The sequence below is a fragment of the Pteropus alecto genome, unplaced genomic scaffold, assembly GCF_000325575.1.
Source record: "Pteropus alecto unplaced genomic scaffold, ASM32557v1 scaffold42, whole genome shotgun sequence".
Lineage (NCBI taxonomy): Eukaryota > Metazoa > Chordata > Mammalia > Chiroptera > Pteropodidae > Pteropus > Pteropus alecto.
In genome coordinates this window covers 4,673,984-4,688,954 of record NW_006434825.1, presented here as the reverse complement: position 1 = coordinate 4,688,954, position 14,971 = coordinate 4,673,984, and the positions used below count along the sequence as shown (strand labels likewise).

Here is a 14,971-nt window from a genome sequence, read left to right as displayed (position 1 = left end):
AGAATTTAAAGATAACCGTATTGGTCAGGGTTCAGTCAGGGAAGCAGCACAACTATGAGTTTTATGAATACGGGATTTATTTTAGGACTTGGCACTTAACAGTTGCCAGAGGAACTGGAAAGTGGAGGCCAGCTGTCAGGAAGAAGAGATAGAGCAGAGTGCAGGAGAGCCAGGGCAAACTGGAACCAGCTTCTCTGTGGTCATCTTTCACTGTGCAAGATCACACACATGCACTCAAAAAAACCTTTGGAGGAAAATGGCCGGTGTTTCTCTTCTATCTCAAATATCAAGAAGGCTCCCTTTTTGCCTAACTTTTAACCAGAACCAGAGAAGAAAGGAGATTCTGGGAAACATGATTTTCAGTTTAACTTGATGATAGAAAAATGCACACACACACACACACATATCCATTTGAATATATTTCCTTAATTGTCTAAAATTCAATATGTAAATTTAAGCTCATGTTGTATCTACAAATCCTAAAACACATCATAGGAATACTTATTGTTTATGAAAGATTTTATTCTCAATTCTTTTGTGTGAATTGATAGTATTTACATGAATATGCAATCAGTGAAATTTTAAGTCTTTTTTTAGAATAGAGAAAATAATTAAAAATAAAAATAAAAATATTATAGATATATTGATGTGTGTGTTCAATTGGCAAAATGAATTTCCAGAAACTGCTCATGCAGCTAACACCCACTTTTCATTGGCAAGAGGATTTGCTGCTTTCAGGGTAGCAGGCAGCTGTCCAAATGAAGCACGTGACCAACTTGCAGCTGCTACATGTTTTTATTTGTTCTAGGTTGGTTAGTCTCATAATTGCCTTTACATTATGGGTTAGTGTAGTTTACTCTTCAACTTTTTGTTACTTCATTCATTAGGACAAGCCATTTGTCCGTAATGAAAGCTAATTCACTTCTAACAGAATTACAATATAACCAAAAACTTTTGTTTAACCAAAGACACAATGGTTTGATTTCAATGAGTATTCTTCTAAGAAAAGTTGATTTCATTGACTTTTCAAATCTGTATTTGGAGAAAATATTTTTTAAATTATTGTCAGGAAAAATAAAAACATTTCATTTCTGAAGCATGTTCAGGAACATGCTTAATTCTTTCTAAATAATTCAGATTTTAAGTGTTTTTTTTTTATCCTTAAATATGTATTTTATTCTAATAGCAAAATAGTTTTTTCATATATAGTACTTTAATGAAAATTTATGCAATCTAATGTATCTTGAAGATCTATTTTTAAACCATTAGATGAAAAATAATACATGTATATCTGATGACTGATAACAAGAGCATAATGATAAGAAAAAGACAAAAGTAGTTAAAAAAGGAATATAAATAGTACATTGTACATTGTAGTGTCCAATGTAAAACCTAAAGGAAAAGCAGGAAAAATTAAAAATAGGCAAAGGATATGCAGACCATTCTGAGGAAAGCGAGTCCAAAAGAGCAACAAACTCATAAAAAATGCTCAAATTCACTATTAGTCAGCTAAATGAAAGATAAATAAGAATGATATATTACTTGACATTTTGTCATTGAATTCGTTCAAATTCAAAAGACCCATAATACTTATTTCTGCTAAGAATGTGGGGAAAAGGATATCCTCATATATTACTGGTGGAAATGGGGAATATTTTACTTTTTTCTTTTTGGAAAAGAAGCTGGAAATATTTATTAAAACATATAAGTACATGTAGTTCTCTCTTTAGAACTTCCTTCTGTAGAACTAAAAATACCAGTACACGTAAAAGCATTCAGAGTTATTTATGACAGCATCGTTGGGAGAGGCAAAACCTGGAAAGTGCACACACATGAACAGGAAAATTGTTCTTTTCATTGAGTGAAAATTTGTACACTCACACAGTAATTATGCAATCAATAAAAAGAAGGAATTAGGTTTATGTCACAGATAACTCAAAATAATTTCTGTAAGGTATATTTTAGTGATAAAATCATAAATGGCATAAAACATGGCTCCTATTTCTATAAACAAATACTCAGAATATAAGTATATGTATTTATAAACATATTTAAGTGTGTAAACTGAACATAAAACTGAAACATATATATATATATGACTCAATGGGAACAGAGAAAAATATGAAAAAATATGGACAAAAAAATAGTAGACTATGTTATAGAATGGCTTAGAAAACAAAGGCAGCAAAGAGGTGAAGTGAGGGGGAAGGGAAAGCCAAATAAAAGATCAAAATAAAGAGTTGACTCTCAATAAAACTATTTTTCAAAGTTAAAAAAAAAAATAGTCTACGGCCATGCTACCCTGAACAAGCCCGATCCTGTCTGATCTCAGAAGCGAAGCAGAGTCGGGCCTGGTTAGTACTTGCATGAGAGACCACCTAGGAAGACCAGGTGCTGTAGGCGTAAAAAATAAAAAATAAAGGATTGTAAGATGACAAGGTCCTTGCAATCTGTGAGGTCAACCAAGGGTTGCCTCGCCTAAAAAATAAAATAAAATAAATGAAAATAAATAAAAAATAAAAATAAAATTGAAGAGTTGGCTTGAATAAATTTTTATTGACTTCAATTACATCGAGTTTGACACCTCTGTAAAGGTTGAGAGATGGGGAGAAAAGGATTTCACCTAGAAAAACCCAGGGAGAAATTTGCTTGACCATAATATCTCTGGATTTGGAGAACCTTTAAGATGTACAACAAGCATTTGAATTTTCATGTTGAAAACTTTTGTTGTTTTAAATAGAGGCTAATTTGAGATTGATAAATAGCCTTTGTGAATATTTCAGTTTCTATTGCTGAGGTGCTATGACTCATTCTTAAAGCTTTTTCTTTTCTTTTATTTTCAGGGAAATGTGTCATTTTCTTGTTCACAGCCACAGTCTGTGCCCGTGACTTTTCTCAGCCCCAGGAGTTACTTAGCACTGCCGAGCTCTTCCGGGGAGGATGAGGTTTCTGCTGCTTTTCAATTTCGAACCTGGAACAAGGCAGGGCTTCTGCTATTCAGTGAACTTCATCTGGTTTCAGGGGGTCTCCTCCTCTTTCTTAAAGATGGAAAACTTAAGCTGAATCTCTTCCAGCCAGGAAAATTACCCAGTGACGTCACAGCAGGTAATAAGTGCACTCCCGCAGGCAAAGCATATGGAAGATTTCATTATCCCTCTGTCCTTTCTCCATAAAATTTTATGCATAACCAAAAACTTAATATCTGTTTAATAAATGAATACTTGAGTTAATAAGATTATCAGTACTCTTTCTTAGAGGAACTTGCTTCTAATTTCCTCTTAAATATGGCTCCAACACTAGCAGTTCTTATTAATTAAATGATACTTATAGCGAATAGAACTTTCCTTCTGTGACCCTCTCATCCGCTCCAGGTAAATCAACATATGCTGAGGAAATGTTTTTTGGGAAAAATGTGAAAGACTTTGAAGTGGACCCAAAATTTTACTGGGTGTCTTCAGCAGAAAACTAGGCTTTGTCTAACAAAGCTGTTAGTATTACCTGGTCTGTGAGAGAAAGAGAGGTCTTTCTTGTATCTGTATCTCTATATTAGTGTTGTAATGTCTAAGTACTTAAAGTAACTTGACTGGCTGATGTGTCTGTACAGAGTTGTATATATTTTGGGAGGATGAAAAGATTCGTGCAAAGCTTCTCATTTGGGCGCCAAACGTAATTCTCTCCACTTCTATGCAATACGGTACAATTTTAATGATTCGAAGTAATATAATTAAGGAGACTATATGAGTGTCTGGAAAATTAATGTCTAATTTAGGTCAGTGCTTTGGGTGAAGGATATTTTTGTCTCTTCATTAAAATTATATAGCTTTTGACAAGGAATCTCTATCACATTTTCATATGTATGTGGGATAACATCCAAGTAAAGCAACTGCAGGTCACGTTGGGGTAAATTGCTACATCAATTTAATAAATGATCTTTAAAAACAATTTAAAGATGCCATTGCACTACTCCTCTATATGAACTCTGACCAAAATTAATAGGCTATAACTAAGAGGAAAAAAAGCTAAAATGCAGTCAGAAACTAAATATAAGAAAAACAAGTGTACAAGTGGATACACGAATGCATCGTCTTTATATATCTTTTTTTTGTTGTTCATCTATAACTGCAGTTCAAATGTGGGAGCTGAAAGTTCAATATTATAATTTTTAAGAGGTACTTTGCTGTGACTTTTTAATGTGATATTCAAAATGTGGTAGATTTGCAGGCTTGACAAAGGAAATAAATCAATGTCATATTAATAATTAGCAGGTTCTCTAAAATGAGGGCCTAAAAATGCAAGCCTGCAATTAATGTGTAGTTTATTTTGATTTATTTGACATCTTCAGAAGTGGTTATATTCATAGCCTGATTTTCAACATTTTTAAAGAAACTGCTTCAGAACAATGTTACTGTAGTGAGCCCCATGAAGCGAATTCATTTCTTTACAAGCGTGTATATTTAATAAATTACTTTACAAACATGTATATTTAATAAATTACTAGGTGTAAGTCTATACAGAATACTCTGATTTAAAAATCTCTAAATTAATGTTTAAATATATATATAATATAATCTATTATGACATCATATGACTTAATGTGATTGTTTCCATAGCTAATAATGAGGAGCCCAGACTAAACATGATTGTCAATGTAAAAAATTGTTACACTTCAGATAATACAAGTAGGCTTTTATTTACCTACTCCTAATTATTTTTTTAAAAAAATATTAATTTTTGCTAGTTTCGGTGAGGCAAGTACATTTTGCATTTGTAGTAGACTGTTTAAAGAGTAGCTGGGTGGGTGGTCATCTTGTTCTCTCACAGGGAAAGACTTTCCACGTGTTTCACATGTCAGTGTTCAATAACCAAATCAATTGTCAAAATGTATTATAGTGATTCTTTAAAGAGAATCAATTACTTATTGGTAGATTAGTATCATACTATACTAAATCTTTCCATTATAAAAGGATGGCTCAATTTTTCTTATTTTCTGGAGATATAAATTACTAGTTTTATATGTTTAAAAACTAAAACATTTTATCTTTTACAATGGAATAAAAATTAAATTGTGTTGAAGAAGAACTGAATTGTGCAAACATTTGAATTATCAGGCTACAATTTTAATGTACAGTTTTGCAAATTGTCACTTGGAATTCTTTGAAAATATATCAAAATATATCTGTATCATTTTTAAATATTAAAGATAGTATATTAGTCCAAATAAAAAATATATATTAGCACTACTACAAAATCCCTCATGACGCAAAATATAGTCAGTCTTCATCATTTTTATAGATATCAAAGCAAAGATCATTCAGATGGCATCAAAAACCCAACACAATACTTATGTTGTTATATAGTATTATATTGTATAGCAATATTTTCCTATTTAGAACAAATTCTTTATTGTCAGATTTGAGATTTCTGCTGTGATTTTAGCATTTCTGCTGCCGCTTTTCCCTAAAGGTGAAGATCAGGCCTATAAACAAACTTCTTGCTCCCAAGGGCAGGGCCTGACAGATGCAGGCTTGCAGAATATGAGATGTTTCTGCATTTTTCATTTACTAGGCATTTGTGATTCTTCTGGGCCTGGCAGTGGAGCAGCACTTTTGATTTACCTCACCCAGTAGAAGCCTTTTTTTTATTCCTTCTTCCTTTCACTGTTAGAATATTCCTACCCTTTCAGATTGTAACCCTGTCACTCCCTTAAACTCTCACTTTTCCTTAAAGTGATTAGTACAATGAGCTCCAGATTTTCTTTTATCTTGGCAAGAGCTATCTGGTGGTTTGGATCTTTAATCCTGGTTAGTGGATATAGTTAGTGGATGAAGGAATTTCTGGCACTGTTTCAGAGCGCTGAAAGATATTCGGAAACTGGCAAAACATTTCAGTTGCTCCTTGGGTAATAGCCTGTGTCTGATTGCCTTCTGCACCTTTGCAAAGACCCCACCCTATACGGCAGGCTTCTTTTTTCTTAATACATCTTACTCCATGGATGCCTATTATAGTCTTATGAGAGAGTGATGGTGGTCAAGCTGTCACAACATTTCTATAGCAATTTAGGAGTGCTACCAGAAGATACAAGGAACAGATATACAAGGAACAGATATAAACCTTTTTCCTTCTGCTGTATTTTGTGTGTTCACTTGGTTTGAGACTGAGAGGGTAAGAAAAAGAGAGGGTAAGAGAAAGGAAAACAAGAGGGGGAAGAGAGAGAGAGATTTCTGGTAAACAATCCTGTTCTCTCTGACTAGCTGCAATTGCAAACACTTCCGTTTATTATTCCATTCTTCCATTACTCCATTTGGAGTTGTCAGTGCTTTCCACCCAAAGACCACAATGATCACAGCTGTAATCAAACAAGCTGATTGCAACAAGGACACATACCCTGGAGAAACATGGGGGTGTCTCAGTACAAAGGTGTTAAGGATGATTTATTGTAGGATTTAGGGTTGTGTTAGCTGATTTGGGAGAGGTTTCAAGGAAGTGGAAAATTGCTCTAGATTAAAAGCTGCCAGAAAGTGAGGGTAATCGTATGATTAGGTATCTTTGTAAATCTTATCTTGAAAGATGGAGGAATGAAATAAGTCTAAAAAAAGTATATATATACATGTATATATATACATGTATATATATATGTATGTGTATGTGTGTGTGTGTATATATATATATATACACATATATATATATCAATTGCATATTATCCAGGAGAGGAATTTGGTATTTGGTATTTTTGTGGTTTTTACAGCAGTCTTGCTTTTGTTTGTGCTTAGGCAAGATTACAAAGTGGCGTTGATTTTTTGGGGTCCCATTTTGTTGTAGTGACAGACCGACTTTTTCTGATTTTGATATTCTGGGATTATGTTCAACAGGAGAACACTAAGGCCTAGCTCTGAGTGGCAGCCAACTGCTCACACCACCGAAGCCTCACTGAGAGTGTCGGGCCAGTTCCTAGCTGTTAGTCTCAAAGTTAATTGTTTAACTAACATGAGCAAGAAAATCAAAGGACCGCCTTTCCTGCAGGCAGAGATCAGTGTGGGTTTCGGAATCAGCTCACCAGCTGGATACTACCTTGGCTGATTTGTTTATCCTCCTCGAGGCTCATATTCTCCATATTTAAAATGAGAATAATAATAGCACTGTTGAAGACTAAATGACATAATGCGTATAAGTCACCCAATACCTGTTATAAATAATAGTTTAATAAAACTGTTATTATTATTATTATATTATTATACCAACACTATTCCCCCTCCCTCAGCCTCAAAAATTTTGAGCCGTGGAATCAGTGTATTGGAATTAGTGTTTAGTTACCTAACATCATGAACAAGAAAAAATACAAATTCTACAATTCCTCCTCCCCTCCTCTTTTGCAGACTTTTGAGAGGGGCTCACGCCTCATCCAACCAAAAAATGAGAAGTTGTATACTTAAAAAAATAGAATCTGATTGAAAAATTATTCTTTTCATTATGTAGAATTAGGTGAAATGAATTAAAAAGGTCTTTCATTATTTGAGTAATAAATCCCATTGATAGGTAATCAGTGTCCTCATCATAAACAAATGATGTCTATTACAAATGAGGCTGGAGGACAACTTTTTGAAAGTTTCCTCACCAGTACAGCCAACATTACAACTTCCTAGATCCGTACATTTAACTGTGTCCAATTACAAAGTGGGCCGTCCTGGCAGTCTTTTGTTCTTGATTTAAATTGGCTTCTATATTGGCAAAAGAACACCCTGAGCCCCCGATTTAATCCTGTCACGTGCCTAATCCACCAGTTACCTGGAGCACTGCTACTCAAGAGAGTGGTCCCTGGAGTAGCAAAGGTTCAGTGAAATACTTATTGCTAAGATGAGTATAAAAGTTGAGATGAAGCTCTTAGAAACTGCTATAGCAATAAGATATTGCTGCAACATCTAAGCACGTGGTTAGTAGGCTTATATTTTATATGTCTTCTTTGTATAATTTTTTAGTAATTCATTTTTATCGGATTTTATAAAAGTATCAATCTGCAATAGATTAGAAAAGAAAATAATAATAGCAGTGTTGAAGACTAAACGACTCAATGCATATAAAGCACGCAGTACCTATTATAAATAATAGTTCAATAAAACTGTTATTATTATTATTATTGTATTATTATGTTCATCACCACAGGTAGTTTGAGAAGCACTGTCCTAGACCAATTTCAGCCTAGAATGAAATAATAGGAATAGAGTCATGTACACGGGCATATCCACACTTTGAGAGAGAGATGACAGGAGACACGTGGTGGGGCAGAGGGCGTGGGAAGTGTCTGTGTGTGATACGAAACTCAGTACCAGGATTTTCACTCTAAATGCATCCTCTTAAAGGAAGTATTGGACGACAAATCTGGGACATTTGATTTATTTTAGTCCAATCTCATGCCGTCAGGGATTACATAACTCAGCTGTCTATTTCAGAGTCTACTTTTAGAAAATATGTCTAAAAGTGTCTAACCTACATTCTTTATTTTTCAGCTTTCAGGTCTTTCTCATTATCTTTTACAAACCAAACCAGAGTTGGGTCTTTGAAACTCTGTTTTGCTTCATGAATGTAATGTAAAAATGAGCTTCAATGCCTACAATGGGACTTGTGTTATACTAAATGAGTCCAGGGCAAAAAGCTCAATGGCCGTAAGGGAGCTTCTGTGCATTTTCTGTCTGAAAGCTTGTGGTCAAAAATAGGTGGGGAAATAAAGAAAGTGCACATAATATCAGGAGAGAGGCCCACGACTACCGGATCTCATTGAGTCCTCATATTTCCGTTTACTAATTGAATCTGCAAAATCATACAGAGTTGAATACTCGGTGGATGTAAAAAATACTGGTAAATCCAGTGCAGAGGTGCTTTAAACCCCACCTGTCTGCTGAATTTTCAATCACAGAGCCCTTGTAGACTTAATTCCTTTCGAGAGAGAATGACTACACCATCTCATAGATTCATGACCCTGGAGCCACCTTAAGAGGGACTAGAGATTGTTTCTTAGAGGGGATGAGAAAACCTTGATTTTTGGTTATAGCAATTTTTGATTGTATATATAAACTTGGGAAATATAGAAAAATATAAAAATGATTAAAAACAACCACAATTCACCTTTATGCAAAAATTAGTTTGGTTTTTTTTTTTTTTGGTAGAGATATTTTCTTTCAGTTCTTTCCCATATTTATATAAAAATTAGGAATATAATTAGAACTGTATATGGAGAGTTGATTTTTATTACTCACAATGGTTATGTTTAATAAAATTGATGTGACTTAGCAAATACTGAACCAGCTCCCAGGGCCCCTATCACAACATTTTTGTCAGCCAGTCAATATATAATCTTGTTTTGTGTGTGATTCTGTTTAAAGACACCTTAATATATATTGTTGTCATTAACACTGAACTCACGGCTAACAGAAATATAACTCATTCCTGAACGAAGCTTATCTAGCACACATGTGATGTGAAGGTACATCGAAGGCTTTCTGCACTTAGAAACACTAGACAGCATTACCTCACTATGCTTGGGGTCCTTTCCAATGGCAAAGTCACCAAAAAAAAAACAACTATGTGAAAAAATATGTTGACATATGAGAACTGAAACAGGAAGTATTGCCTCATTTGACTTCAGCTGTAAACATGTATATCAATCAATTCATATTTTTCTCTGCTCTGCATTTCTGTGAATGATTTCAAAAGTGCTTCAAGTATTGATTTGGGGGTTACAAATAAGTTACGGTAAGTAGGCGAATTTGCAGAAATGGAATCTGCAAGTTGTGAGGATCAACTCTGTAAATATGGTTTTACACATTGCTTTATTTTTTAACTTTTCATCGTATCAGTAAACTTGGCAATTTTCATTATAGTCTCTTCAAATATTTTTGTATGATTGACTCGATATACTTTGCTAAATATGCTACTGTAATATTATAAAATATGATAATATTATAAAATATGATTGATTACATGGAAGTGTAAAAAAACAGATAACTCATCTTACTGGAAATAACCTAGAATTTTGGAAAGTATCTGTGCTCTCCCCAAACCCCTCCCCTTAAGAGTTAAATTACATGATGAAAGCTGAAAATTAGTCTATGCCAAATAATTGAAAGATGTTAACGATTTAGGATTGTTCAAAGTTGGGAATTTTGTTCTTTACTTGAAAAAGGAAAATAATGAAGCACCATTTTTTCCATAGAGAGTGCTGAGTTCCCACTCACTTCCTTTTCTTCTCTTCCTTTTTATTCCTTTTTATTAATAGATGTGAGTTTAGTACTTGATCGAGTGATGTGTATGTTGCTGTTTCTAATCAACTGCTGATGCTGTTCACTGTTGCTAGGTATCTCCTTTAACTGATTTTATCTCCCCCAGGGGCTGGGTTGAATGATGGGCAGTGGCACTCCGTCTCCTTATCTGCCAAAAGGAATCATCTGAGTGTGGTGGTGGATGGCCAGGTGGCCTCTGCTGCTCTCTCCCTGTGGCATGAGAAGATTTATTCAGGTGGCACCTATTATTTTGGAGGTAAGAGAAGTCAAGGAATATGGACAATTAAACCCTATTTGCAGTTACTACCACTTTCTTGGGGATGTCATTATGTTTTACCTAATGTTAATACTGTGGAATAATTTCTCACTTTCTCTGAACGTGAAAATGTTGAGTGGATCAAGGTGACAAACTATGACCTAAAATGTACTTATTTGAGGTAGACTTAACTTATGTTTATGGTTTCTACAATGAGATTGATTGCAATTAGGCCACCCTCTGAAGTTCCTACAAACTTTGTTATATTTTACTATTGTTAAATGGTCCTTACGTGTCTTTTTCTAATTTTATGGGTTGATTTTATTACAGTGTTTTCCCGATCATGCCTCTTAGCTTCTCTGGAGCATCTTTATGGCTTTCCTACTGCCCAGTACAAAAGGGCAATATTATGCCAGTGAACAGATAATCTAACAATTAACTGGAGAAACCTCTTTTGATTGCTAAATGATAATGCACTGACTGATTCGTTTGATGAAATTTGCGCATCAGCCTTCAAAACCAGGCTTCATTTGTTTTTGTTCTCTGAGAACAAAAACAAATGAAGCATTTACCTGCCCAGTGGATGTTTAATTGAACTAAAAGATTGGAAAGAAAACCTTGAAAATGGAAATGAATCTATAGCATTGAAAAATTAAAATGAAATGTCATTTCCCATTAGGAAGGCAAAGCTGTGAAACTGTTAGTAGTAAGACTTTCTAATAGCGACTTGAGATGTTTCTTACTGTTGTTATTTTAAATTTCAATTGTTACTTCTGTCTAGAATCACTTTTGAATTTGGTGGAAAGCCCAACATTTATTATTCGTCAATAAAATGCAAATGCCTTTCTAAGAATTGACAGTAAGATATAGATCATGAATCATTCATCTGATATTAAGAGCAAACAAAGAAACAAAAACCCCTGCATAATCCATTACCGTGAAAGGCCGCATAGTACCAACAACCTTAAAAGATATAATTGCTTCCTTTAATAAGATTTGTACATTTCTGAACCAAGTTATTTATAAAACCTGATGGGATATATGATTGGTTTTATGGCAATCCATAAAAACACGTTCCTTTAATAGTAAGATATATAGTCCAACTTAACCAAGAGCTTTCACTTCAAAGGAAAAGATTTAGAAGCACTAACAGAGATAAGGAAAAAAAAATAAGCATATTGTTAAATGATGCAAAAAAATATGGTAAAAATTTGATATTTATTCTTTTCCTCGTGACCTTTATAATTTGATACCTATTAAAGTGTTTCTAAGTTTTTGAACACTATACTGTGGACGCTTCCATAATAAAATTCTAATTTTAGCACTTAAAAAAAAATAACCAGTCTTAAGTTTACTTAGGTATCTCTGTTTATTCCATCATCTTTTCAACTGGGGTCCTTCAGTACCAGAATATGTTGGATCTTGGCATGAGATTTTAATCACTAAACACATGCCCTGCAAAGTATACTATCATGATTTTTCCATGGCTGGGAGCAAGGGTCCTAAAGAAAGCAGGAGACCTTCTGCTGCCCCACTTCTCTCTCCTCTTCCCAGCCTTGTGCCTCCAGGAACGGGAAGAGGAGTTCCATCCTTCCGGAAGCCCACCTGGGGCTGTGGGGCTGGGAATTCTGGATTCCGGCAGTGGACTGGAGAATGGGGAGAAGGTTCCAAGTTGGCACATCACACCCTAGCCTGTGAGGCCTTCTGGGGCTATGGGCAAATACATAGCTGGAGGAGAGCTGGAATAGGGTCCCCTAGAGTATGGGACTGGCAGAGGGGTCCTAATTGCCTGAGTGATGCTGGCAATGGGGTAACCAACTCTCCCCAGTTTTAGCACTAAGAGCCTAGAGCCTTGGGAACACTCTCCCCTCCATAGCAAACTGTGATAATTGGTTACCCTAGAATACCTTCTGTTCTGTGTGCCTGAGAGTCCCCTTTATTACTAGAGCCTGTTTTATCTAGGTGGAAGGCTTTTCTTAGATAGTTAATTCTTCATCCAGTTTATCTTCAAGTAAATAAGTATCCCATGTTCTGAGACACTTCCCATCAGTTCTTCTTTGCTTCTCTTTAAATTCAACTGCAAATTTCTAATTATCTTATCAGCAGATGGTCAGTCTAACCTGGCTGCCCCACTGCCAAAGAACATGTGTTTCAACAGCCTGGGTCGTATCTCCATTCTCGGTCAGTCTTGGGAGCGACTGTCATATTGGGAGAATGGGCTGCAGCATTCTGTGTATATCACACGAAACTCTATTATCTGTCCATCATTTTTTTCCCTTTTTTCTGTCCCTCTCAAATGCATGCTTTTCAAAAGGTCAGACTGCATCATGGTCAGCTTTAGTTATTTATAAATTATAAATTTTAAATCTGCTTTCTCCAGATTGAGGATGGATGTATAATTTCTGTGTATTCCCCTATGAACTCTTTGTGCTATTGATTAACACACTGTATGGCATAAGCTAAGGATACCAAACCTCATGCAGAATTCTCACACTCCTAATTGTGTAGATCAGACATTATCCAACCAGTGAACTGGCTGTATCACCATTAAGTCAAACCCAACATCTCACTTCTGGCACAGTGACATACAGTAATAATTTATCTGTCATCCTTAGAGGTGCTTAACATGCTGACTGCCTCTAGTAATGGATCCATCCATTAATTCAGCATTAAGTATTCCCCAGAAATCTTCCTGTTTTAGAATTTTCATCTCAAATGATTTCGGTGCTGAACCTCTCTTTGCTATCGCATTATATTAACTTGCAAATGCCTGTTATCACAGACTCATGAAACAAACCTGGCTTGAACCCTTCTTTGTTCTTAGCATCTCTTGCTATTAAACATTCTGGCTAGAAATATGAAGCGCCTCATGATATGAGGGTGTGCTTTCTGCAAAGTTCTGTGACCTTTCCTTGTGACTGCAAGTTTTCTTAGTTTTGTTTCCTACAGGCATATTACACAATTACTCTGAACTAGTTTGAAATGTGTCAGGAAACACCACCTGGAGAAAAGGAGATTAGCAGAGCTGTTTGTATTTCTGGCATATTGTAGTTGCCCAAAATATTATTGAACTATTATACTCTCAATTTTTATTTTAACATTCTTAGTTAATAAGTCATCTAGAAAACATAGAGATATGGTAATCATATCCTATACCACAGAAGTAATTTAAGCATTGAAAATGCGTAGAGTACTATGTACACTAAATTGAAACTCAAAAAGCTTACATTACCTTTTCCTGATGTGTTAAATGAAAACTTCATTGTCTCCATTAGTTACAATATAACATTTCAATGTGTCTGTAACAGTTTTGAATATGAATCTGGCCTTGAATTGGCATGTAAATGTATTTTGTTAGGAAAACATAGCATAAATGGTAAATATCCTCGGTCAAAATATTTAATTATACTGGAAATTCCCAGGTAAAAAACTAGCATGGATTGTATAGAATTAGGAATTTGTTGATTCATTTCTTATTCTTTGAACTCGTAATAGTGGTTGACAACCATAACAGCAAAGAAAGATTAATGAAAAATGCATAAGTATAATGTATGTGTTCATACTCCATAAAATTATTTATTTCGCTTGGATAGAGAAACACTTAGAATATCATTAAACCCCAGACAATAATGGTCAATATTATAGTTCTTTATTATTTAAATAATTAGTGATAGGTCTTAGATAAATGTCAGAAAAAAATCAATATAAATAGAACATTCTTTCATGAGGCAAAGAATAAGTAAAATCAAATAGTAAATCGTTTTTGATATTAAGCCATTATGATTTATTAAAATGCATGTATATATGGCTCTTATATGCATATGAAAATAAAGCACTTAAGTAAATAAAATAGTTGGTCATTTTATTTCCAAACAGTAAGCTTTAAATCCAAAGGTATTTCATTGTTATTGATTTATCTTTTCTTACCTACAGTGCACATTTTCATCCTTTATACTCTTCTTTTTTTGTTCCAAAAGGCAAAGTTCCTGTATTTAAGTTATATATAATTTAATACTGCTGACTAACATGTTTAAAATTCTGGGGCTAAGTATGCATAATTTTAAAATTTGTATCAAGTTCATATCCTTGCACATTGTTATATTATAATTTCCTACAAATCCTATGATAATAAAGAAAAATACTTTATATGAATTGCAGTTTATAATTTAGATCAAACTAATGATGACTGGAATGGGTTTTCTCTCCCTCTTTTAATTTAAGAAAATAATCAAACACCTATTTTATTTTTTTAATGACGTATTTTATGATAGTGAATCCTGACTCATTATGATATATCTTGCTTTTTACTTGGTTCTGTTTTTTTGTTTTTGTTTTTTTAAATCAGGTTGTCCTGACAACAGCTTTGGATCCAAATGTAAAAATCCCTTTGGTGGATTTCAGGGATGTATGAGACTCATTTCTGTCAGTAACAAGGGCAGATCTG

At 34.4% G+C, this 14,971-nt stretch overlaps 1 protein-coding gene and 1 pseudogene across 1 annotated transcript in view; both read left to right on the top strand.

Annotated features, from left to right (window-relative positions):
• CNTNAP4 (contactin associated protein like 4) overlaps positions 1-14,971 on the top strand; it is a 226,197-nt gene that overhangs the window by 134,955 nt on the left and 76,271 nt on the right. The window contains 4 exon segments of the mRNA XM_025045348.1: positions 2,844-3,105; positions 10,378-10,527; positions 14,873-14,960; positions 14,962-14,971. The exon segment at positions 14,962-14,971 is cut by the window's right edge and continues 95 nt beyond it. Of these exon segments, the coding sequence (XP_024901116.1) occupies positions 2,844-3,105; positions 10,378-10,527; positions 14,873-14,960; positions 14,962-14,971 (510 nt within the window).
• LOC112478214 lies at positions 2,285-2,403 on the top strand (annotated as a pseudogene).